Source organism: Suricata suricatta, chromosome 9 (genome assembly GCF_006229205.1).
Source record: "Suricata suricatta isolate VVHF042 chromosome 9, meerkat_22Aug2017_6uvM2_HiC, whole genome shotgun sequence".
Taxonomy (NCBI): Eukaryota; Metazoa; Chordata; class Mammalia; order Carnivora; family Herpestidae; genus Suricata; species Suricata suricatta.
In genome coordinates this window covers 46,471,604-46,481,696 of record NC_043708.1, presented here as the reverse complement: position 1 = coordinate 46,481,696, position 10,093 = coordinate 46,471,604, and the positions used below count along the sequence as shown (strand labels likewise).

Sequence of the window (10,093 nt, the reverse complement as noted above, 5' to 3'; positions counted from 1 at the left end):
TAGATAAAAGGTAGCTACTTTTTTGCATGGACCTCAAGCATATTGTAGTACAGAGGTGGAATTTAAGGAAAGGTATTAAGCAGGCTGTGTTTTAGCTTATGAACAAGTAATATATTGTATCATGTATCTTGAATGTATCATAGATAAGCTGCTATATAACGATTGCCACTCCAGATAGCTGTGAAATTAGGTGATTAACTAGTTGTTACTTAACCTTCTAATTTCTGTATAAGTCTAATTACATGAAACAGAAGTTGGTGTTTGATTTTTTACTTTGCTTTTCTGTTTGGAGTGTCATTGTAACTACTGTATTGTAAATGATGGAAAATAATTGCATATGTTAAAAAATATGAAACTTTATAAAGTAAAAAAATAAAAAATAAAAATAAAAAAATGTCAATAGGTCTAAAAAATATATATACAACTGGGGTTGTGGGCCTTATTTTAAAACTTCATTAAGATTGTTAATGGCTTCCAGTTATATTTCTTCTTCAGTCAGGGTAATTTGGTTTAGATCTGCAACTGGCTTTATTTGCATGGCAGTTTTAAGTCTATTCCCAAAGAGGTAACTAATCACACTTGAACTCATCCAATGATGCATTTTCCTTTCCTTTTCTCTTTTAATAACACATTCTTGATAATTTCCATTGAATGAAATTAGTCTTCATTGTTTTCCTGACCAATCCCCCCATACAAACTATGTCTTCCTGCTGCTAGTGTTTTTTCCTTCCTTCCCAGTGTTTATGATAACTTGTAAGTACATAACTAGTTGTGGGTCTGTTTTCTTAAGGACTATCTCTCTTCCTAGACTATAAGCTCATGAAAGCAGGGACGACATCTGCTCACCCCTCTTTACCCAGAGTGAAACATACAGTAAACATTTACCAAACACTGCCCAATAAGTAAACAAAATTACTTTTGGAAAAAATGATCAGCATTTATAACAATGTGGACATGTGATCCCCCTGCATAGCGTTACCTGTAAGTCAGCAGATGGTTTTATGACAGATCAAAGAGTAAAAGTGATAAGTGATTTAGACCTCAGACTAAATGCATATAAATACAAGTCAGACTTGCTATCACATATGAAATCATACCCTTCTGTAATACAGATTTTTGTTTTGGATTTTGGGAAGGGGTTAGCTCTTGCTATGAAGACCACACAAGATTTTGTTACAGTAGAAAGCCAAAATGAACCACCACGTCACCATCAATAGCCGCAAAGAAAAAAAATTTTTTTCCAAAGCAAACCTTTCCAGGAACTGTAGGAAGTAAGATTAATAGAGGATAATATAAGTTCAGTTAATGTATTAATCTCTGTCGATGGCATTTTTCTCACTGATTTCTAGAAAACAACATATATAAGTAAATATAAATATAATTCTTCAATTGTCTAGGCTTTCTATATCATTACAATATTGATCAAATCTTTTTTTTCTTTTTAGTTGGCCATTCATGATACTATTTCTCTTGCTTTCTAAACCTTGTCTCACCATTTGAATGGGTCAGAATGAGGGAGAAACAAATAGAACAAACCAAAGTTATGGAGAAAGTATGTGTGTGAACTTTATTTCATCATGAGAAAATCACTTCTGTGCAGTAACAGAGAATACTGATATCTACACGATGATAAGGGTTTCTTTGTATTTAGATACATACCTTATATTTGTACACAATATATAAAATTCATGGAGGAAATTAATTTCTACAGTACAGTTTCCTTGTTGGAAGAGGACTTGTTCCGTTAGTTTCTTTTAGAAAATGACCCCCAGTTCTGTGACGGGGATCGCAGTTCCAATCCTGGAATTTATTAGACACCATAATCTTATGAACATTAAGAGAAACTGAGAAACTACATCCTCCTGCAGGATGAAAAGAGAAACGTGAATGCTCAAGCTGCTATGCTAATAACTGGTGTTAGCAGAAGAATATGATTTCCATGATGTATTATGAGTAGAAATAGGAGGGCTCGTGACGCATATTAGCAACATTGCTGCAAACTGGCTCCCTGCTCTGGTGGCATGCACTTCACTCTTCAGTCAAACCGCCTTGTACGCCTGGTGGCACTGGGCAATGAGGCCGTCATCACGAAGGCCTTCTGCACTGCGTCGAGGCAGCGCGTGGAGGGCTTTAGCATTTAGCACGGTGCTTTGGGAAAAGGGCAACTGCTCTCAAGCGGATAGGTGATCCCAGAGAGAAGTTGCTAGAATGATCATTTGGGAGGCTATAGCTACCACGTCCCCATCACCCGACGGGAATAGGTCATGTGGCCATTTTCCCTTCAGCGAATCCTTCTCTTCGAATACCATCCCTCACAGACTTACCCATGCTCCCCAGGCACGGTTTGTACGGCTAGTGACCTGTCAACCTTGCTGTGGGATTTGAAGTTGTGCTTGTTTTTAACCATGTGAACCATTTTAAGGGTGGTTGGCACATGCCAAGGTCTGTGGGACGTGGGAAAAAAAAAAACACCACCACAGTTCTTTTAGCTAACATCTTGAATTTGAACAAAATCAACACAATTAGAGTTCTGCAGAGGAAGGTTGTGGGAAATGCCAATGGGGGTGACTTCTATGATTAAAATGACACCCAGAGGGTCTGAAAATGCTTTGGCACCAACCACAAACACCTCTTCATAGGTTTAATTTCATGTGCTGTGATTGCTTCTAAAATGAAAATGTTAAAAGCCTCAGAGGTTATGCCTGGTCATCAAATTCAAGCTCCTCTTCCGAGAGGAGAGGCTTGTCTTTGATGACCAAACTATGTACAGTATAGCCAAGAAGCGAGCTAGAGAAGTTCGCTAGAGAGTGACCTTGTATGGTGGCCCCATGGGCCTAACTAAGCCTAGAGGGACGGGCAAAGGTGAAAATGGTGAGGTAATGCGGAGTTGCTGGTCATTTCCTGTTTGGTGCCCACAGGAAGCCTCAGTCCTGGCGCCGCCGGCCTCAGCTTTCGGTGTGAGATGGAAGCGGTCCGCGCTGGGGAGGCCAGGAGTGGGCTACGGGCCCTCTCTGAACAGCTCTAGCACCCCACACCCATTGGAAACATGTTCAGTCACACAAATCCACAGCTGGAAAGAACCTCGGCCCCACCCTCCAGAACAAGCAAGCACTACAAAGCAATTTAGAATCATCTGGGCAAAACTGGCAAGTGATGTGTATCGTGGATATTGGGAGCCTGCCCTAGAGCCTAGATACATTTGTTTCACACACCGGGGACGGGGGGACATTCAGGCCTTCATTTTTCAGCTTCTTCAACTGTAGCTTATTTAGAATGTTATCAAAGAAAGCCGACGCCCCAGGCCATTTGAACTGCCGCTGTGGACTCTTTGGTTTGATCACATCCACATACCATGGGCTCTCTAACGGCAGGAGAGGAACAGCGGCCTTGTGCCAGAATGCAGAGCAAGTCATGGAAACACTTGAGAATGTGGGCAGTGGTGGGGTTACCTCCGGGCTTGTCAGCCATTTTAGATGCCTCGAAGTTCTCGCTCTGAGGGATACTGCTGAAGGGCCTTACCCTCAGACGTTTGGAGGACCAGGGTCTTGCTGTACTGGCTGACTCCTGTTTTGTTGAAGGCCTTGATGCGAGCGTTGTATGTGCTGTTGAAGTGAAGACCGTCCACGGTGCACATCGTCTCCTTGCCAACATACACTTCCTGAGGGTCAACAAATAACAGGGCACTGTTTAATGCCCACTCCTGTGAGGGGGTGAAGAGCCAGTGTCGCTTAGAGGGAAGGAACAAGCATGTTGGCATCATCCTGATCTGGCTCAGATCCTGTGAGATCCTAAGCCATTTAATTAACCTCATTTAGTCTCAGTTTCCTCATCTGTAAAAAGGGGACAATAATGCCCACGTTATGAGGTTGCTATACGATCACATACGGAGGTCATGTGCGCAAATGGACACAGTGCCGTACTTTTAGCAGGGGCCTCACACCTTAATGAATGGCAGTTACTAGTGGCGAGGGCCTAAAAAATTAAAACTAGGCGCTTTAGTTAGCATTATGCCTTACTATTATTAACTTGGCATGTATAAGCATGTTATACCTACTGAGCTCTTTATCCTTCTGTGAGATTTGTAAAAACGGGTTTGAAAACATGAAAGTGGTCTCTGCTGTGTTTATAACTCCACTGGTAGCTTCAGGAACTGTCACGAAGACTACCCTCAAAGTCACAGGAATACCATTTTTATCGTGGTACAGAGGGAAGGGGGAGGAAACAGGGGCTGGAGGAAGAATGACATTTCAAAGGCTTAAAATAAATTGTAGCATAATGCATCTTTAGCATAGGTTAGGCATGTGCCTCCCTCTTTAGCTGCACGCTTTGCAACATTATGCTGATGTAATGAGTAAAAATAATTTGTATTCCAAGCACAGCCTCAAAATGATGACTGTCTGGTGGGATACTAACAAGATTGGGGTCGGGGATCCTGGCATGCTGAGAATTTCACACGGGTTGTGTAATTGACTCTAAACAACAATGCATAAGGTACATGTTAATATGATCCTCCCCATTTTCAGATGAGGGGGTCCCGAGGGCTCAACGTGGGAGAAATGGCCAGTCACACAGCTAAATGGTGGAGTCCGGATATGGGTGCCTGCAGTCTGACCCCAGAGCTTACAGCACTGCATCTGCTTTCTCTTAAGAAGGGTAGAGCAGTTTCTATTCAGAAATCCATCCATCGTTAATGGTTCAAGGAGAATGCAAGCCTCAGTTGAAGGGCAGGCAGGCCCTCCCAGGATGGTCTGGTCTTAGAAGAGATGGGAAAGCTTGGCCCGAGACCCCCTGATGGGTTCTCTGAGGTGGTCAGTGGCTTTGGTTAACAAGTAGCAGGCTCTCTGCTTACCCGGAACTGACCACCATTGCCATCATCCAGCTCCAGAATATAGCCATCGGCAGGCACCGTGGACAGAGGTGGCTGTTTCCAGGACAGTGTGGCGCTGTTGTTGTGGGTACAACACTCCTCCAGCTGCAGGATGGGGGTTGCTGGGACTGGAGAGGAAGCTAAACAGAAATTAGTGTAATCCTGGCTTCAGTTGAGTTGCAAATGTTTTAGTGTCTTGGAATGTTAACATCCCCCTGATCAACATGTGGCTCCAGAGTCACTGGCCCAGAAAGAGACCTAAACTGGATCCCTTCCAGAGTCTCCAGGAGTGGGGCTGGTCTCTGACCTGCTGTGCTACCTTTTCCCAAGCTTGTGGTGACACCTCCTACCTCAGTGGAGGGGAGACAACTGGTCTATTCTCGCCCCCTTGGAGACTGAAGACATCATCCCCAAGGGAAATGTTTTACATGGGGGATGGGTGTCCAGCCCAGCCCACTAAAGCCTATTTAATCCATAACATGGCTGAAAATTTTGTCATAAAATGTTTTCTGAACCTTGACCCCCTAGTTTATAAACTTGGAACTGCCTTTCAAGCAGTAGCTCTGACACCATTATATTTCTAAGGTTCTATCTTTTTTTTTTTAAGCCAGTGATTCTACTCAAGGTCTTATGTGCATTAAGTAGTTATAACAGTGACTTCTGAAAATAAAATAATAAAATACAGTGATTTTATTTAATAAAATAAAATAAAATAAAATAAAAACAGTGGTTTTGCCATATCAAAACTTCCAAGGAACTTGACCTCATTCTTTCAAGGTAGCTATGCTAGCTCAAGTTCACAATTCCTGCAGGCATAGAACCACCAACTGTGAGACTGGAGAGTACTATGGGAGCAGAAGGGGCCTGGCAGGGGAGGGTCAAGGTGTCCTCGTGACTTTGTGAGAATCTGCCACAGTATTACTAGTCACCAAATGCCCCTGTCCCCATTTTGAGCTGAGAATCTTTTCTATCACTTAAAACTGCAGAGTGGTTGAACCTTCAGACACACAGACACGGAAATGTTAGGTAACACATAATCCCAGTTCCTAATATATAAACTCAGTATATGTATTTGGGAATGATGTTTTTATGAGCTGCTTAAATTTTTTCTTCGGCAACAAAACATTAATTTATCTTTAAAGCACTTTAACAAGAGGAGGGAACAGTTTGGACCATGCCCAGGGACATTTAAGTGAACAAATATTAATTGTAGGGTACTTGGTACACTGTACCAAAATTGGACTCTGTGTCATGCATTGAGTTATATGTTCCCTGCCATCACCTCAACCAAAAAGATGACTTATTTAATAGCAGTTTAAGAAGCAGGTTCTATGGTAGACAATCTAGAAAACACAAGCAGTGACCATAACACAAGAGATGGGAAGGAGATGCAGGTCAATTATACCTAAGAAAAGACTGTGATACAAGAAAACCATGCCTGACTAAGTAGACCAAACATAATTACATCAAAAGTATGACCAGTTAATGGAAGTGGAAGGGAAATCATGTTTCAGGTTTCTTTTTTAGTAGTCTTTTTAAATTTTTAAAAAGTGATTTATGACAAGAGACAGATTATGAATGAGGGAGGGGCAGAGAGAGAGGGAGACACAGCATCCGAAGCAGGCTCCAGCCCTGAGCTGTGAGCACAGAGCCTGATGTGGGGTTCGAACTCCCAAACTGTGAGATGATGATCTGAGCCAAAGTTGGATGCTTAGCCAACTGAGACACCCAGGCACCCCTACTTGTTTCAGGTTTCAATGGCAGGGAGCTCAGGTGATCTTAGGAGAGACCAGAGGCTTCTGCAGCCTTGGAGGTCCCAGAACATCTGGAATTGGAGGAGAGTAAATAAATTCATTGCCTTGTTCAAGGAATAGACTACAGGACTGGATGGGAAGGAGAGGAGAGAAAAGAGGTAACACCGTCTAATGATCATCTATACATAAGCAGGCGCCACCTAACAGTTGTCATTGGAGGGCCAACTTTGGGTTATCATGTATTAGGGAACTATTCTGTCATTAAAATGTTTTTCTTATAAAAATAATAAATTTTAACATATTAACAGTGGAATAAATTATGGTAAGTTTAAGTAACCAGCTCTTCAAAGGGCTTCTAGAGACATGGAATGATTCTCCCCAGGGATATTTGCTTTTAGCTGTCCTTATTAATCAGAGCCTACCATAGATCAATTCCTTGGACTCTCTTTATTTCATTAGCTCCCCATCAGTCTTCATTTTCCCTTGGTTCATGTTTCAGGCAGCCTGCATTTCATCAATTTTAAAATGAAAGAATAAGATCACAACATGGTTTCAACTTGAATCATGCAAAGACTTGCAATGCCTCTGATAAGAAACTCAGATTTCCCTGCATAGACATAGGTATAATTAACAGATTAATTGAAATACATGGTGTCATGTGTAATTAAAACATGAGAACTTCATTTGTAAATCCTCAGTGGATACACTTTAAAAGACCAGAAAGATAATAAAGAGTCTAACCACTCACTAATCTTTAGATTTTAATATTGTCCAGATTTAAACAAAAAAGCAAACTGAGGAAGAGAAGGAGGGAGGGAGTGAGAGGGAGAAGGAGAGAGAGAGAGAGAGAGGAAAATGAAGGAACACAGAGACATTTGCATTTCTAAATCTATCTCTTGATGTGCTTAGAATTATTTTTTCTGTTTCCTTATTTACCCCAAAGTGATGTTGCATATAAAAGGCAAATGTGACAAAATTACAGCCTCATTAGTAAAGACTAAGGCTGACATTTAATGGGTGTTATATTACCCTATTTCACTTTATTAGGTATAAAACAAATGGTCTATAAGAATATAAAGTATTTCCAAAGTAACTTATTATTTGTGTTTTGAAAATGGATGGCATTATGCTTTCTGGGCTAACCTCTAAGAAAGTTTGTTTTATTGAAACTCCTCTCACTGGGCTGCTGTAGCTGTCTTAATCTCAGCACTTTTGTGATCATTCTTAGATGATGATGTTTTTCCTAAATAACTAGTTTCTCCTGACCTGATCAGAAGTCTATTGCTTAGCATTTTTGTGACCCATAAAATCAAGCCTCTGGCTAAACATTCTCTTCTTAGTTACAAGGAACACCTGCTCTTACCTCCTTGAAGGGGGTTAGGGGGAGTCTGGGCTCAAAGTGAAATTCTGCAAGTGTCTTCTTAAAGTTTCCAAATGGCCTTTTTAAAGGCAATTCTAGTTCAGATTGTAGCTTACTTTTTTTTTTTAATAATCATTTAATTCTTTTCCAGATCCTTCAGATTGTGAACACTCACAACTGGCAGAATTCCTTTGTGAAAGATCAGAGGAGTGTGGGGAGGACATGTGAGCATATGGCCTCCCACCCTGGACATGAAAAATAACGACAAGGGATGCTTTTTGAGCACTTACTGAATGCTTGACAGTGTGGTGACAGGCTTTCCGTGGAGTCACTCATGTAATTTTCACAGTGCCCCAACAGTAATGGGTACCATTATTATCTCTATTTTGTAGAAGAGGAAACTGAAACACAGAAAGTTTTCATGGCTTCTGACTGGCAAAGCCAGGATTTGAAGCCACGCAGGCTGGCTCCAAGGGCTGGTGTTGAAACTGCACTACACTGTTGTGTAGTAATAGTGTCCTAGAGGCAAGTCCCCAGCCTCATTCCCGGGGGAATGTTTCCTTTTGCTTCCTGTAACATTAATGATAAAGTTCCCCAAGACTTGCTGTTATAATTAATGAAATACTTCATCATACATAACATAATGTATCAACTGGCCAAATCACTATGTTGTTCACCTGAAACTAATGTACCATTGTGTGTCAATTATACTTAAAAAAAATTGCAAAAGAAAGAAAGAAAAAAAAAGAAAAGAAAGAAATATTTCACCATAAGAGCTACAGTGGATGGGAATGCAGGTCTACTGAGTCATTTTGTCTGAATGTTCTGTGGCGGACCATCACTTCTTTTTACGGTAGCTGAACAATACAAGTGGCATCTGAGGAAAGTCTAGACTTCAGAGGGACAGCAAGCCATTTTTGCCAAGTTCTCATTTGTATACTATTAAAGAGAAATGTGAACATAGGTTTTGAGGACATGCATTTCATGCCTCCAAACCATGAACAGATCACATGAGTAAACAAATTACATGTGAGTCACCACGTGTGCTCAACCCCATTCCCACCAAACCTTTAGGTGCTCTTTCTCCATGATTTATAAGAGGGTCTGTACACATCACATTGACCTTGCCCATGACCTTGGTGCATACTCAGGGCTGTTATATTCGACATAGGTTAATGAAGATAAATGTGTTCTTAGGTGAGCAGAGGCTTTTAAGGGATTAACAGCCATCGGTCTATGTGCTAAAAAGGCTTGGTAAGCATTGGCCACTGTTTCATCCTAGTTCAGAATGAGCATGCTGGCATTTCATTTCAGTACTGACTCATGAATCTTGGGATACTTTGTATACCTAAACAATTCTGGGATATTTTTCTGGGGATGTTTGAATGAAGAAGGTTCTGGCATTCTCCACATAGATTTCAAATGCTTGATGGTGATGTAGAATCAGAAAGAGCAGATCAGTTAAATCCATGGCCAATGAGAGAACACTTTTAGGCAGGGCATTCTTGCTGAATAGTAGCTGGCCTCACTGGAAACGTTTAAAAACCAGCAACACACCTATCTTCTTTGATATCAAGGGGAAAAAAAGGATCTGAGATGAAATCTCAAAACCAGAAAGATGCTAAAATTTTTGTCAAGGAATAAACAGATATTTTTGTTGTCAATTTGAGTCATAACTTTAAATGCGTATTTCAAGCAGCTTTGAAAATATTTTAACTTTCTACTATAGTCCGCTTAGCACAATTAGAAAACATATACTCAACTACGCATATTGTATTAATGGTCAGATTACTTTAGCACCATTCCCAATGCTATTTAAATTTTGGCCATTTGTTCATGAATTCAGAGGTACAGTTTCTTGAGATATTTTTACTGACAAGCTGTGAAATTGCAGTTAATTAAACTGACCAAAAATATCCTAAGGGAAAAAAAATGTCTAACACTACAACAGGCACCGTTGCGTATGTTAAGTTACGCAAGCCAAGCTCTATTGCATCACGACCTTTTGGCTTTTTCTTTCCATCGAAAACATCTGACAGATAAAAATTATTTAAAGTCTAAAGAGGACTTGGCTCTCACTGAATTAATTAAACTTAATGAGCACAGAGCAAA

General features: G+C 40.7%; 1 protein-coding gene across 10 annotated transcripts in view; it reads right to left on the bottom strand.

Moving 5' to 3' along the window:
• TRIM9 (tripartite motif containing 9) overlaps positions 1-10,093 on the bottom strand; it is a 99,685-nt gene that overhangs the window by 20,245 nt on the left and 69,347 nt on the right. For 8 of the 10 annotated variants that reach the window (XR_003913447.1, XR_003913450.1, XR_003913449.1 and 5 more), the window contains 2 exons: positions 4,850-5,007; positions 3,520-3,658 (listed from right to left, as the gene is read on the bottom strand). Coding sequence is in view for 4 of the 10 variants with exons in the window: in XM_029952347.1 (XP_029808207.1) it covers positions 3,520-3,658; positions 4,850-5,007 (297 nt within the window). In the remaining 6 variants the exon portion in view is untranslated. The remainder of the gene's footprint in view (positions 1-3,519; positions 3,659-4,849; positions 5,008-10,093) is intronic. The other 2 variants (XR_003913448.1, XM_029952350.1) reach the window with 1 other exon arrangement.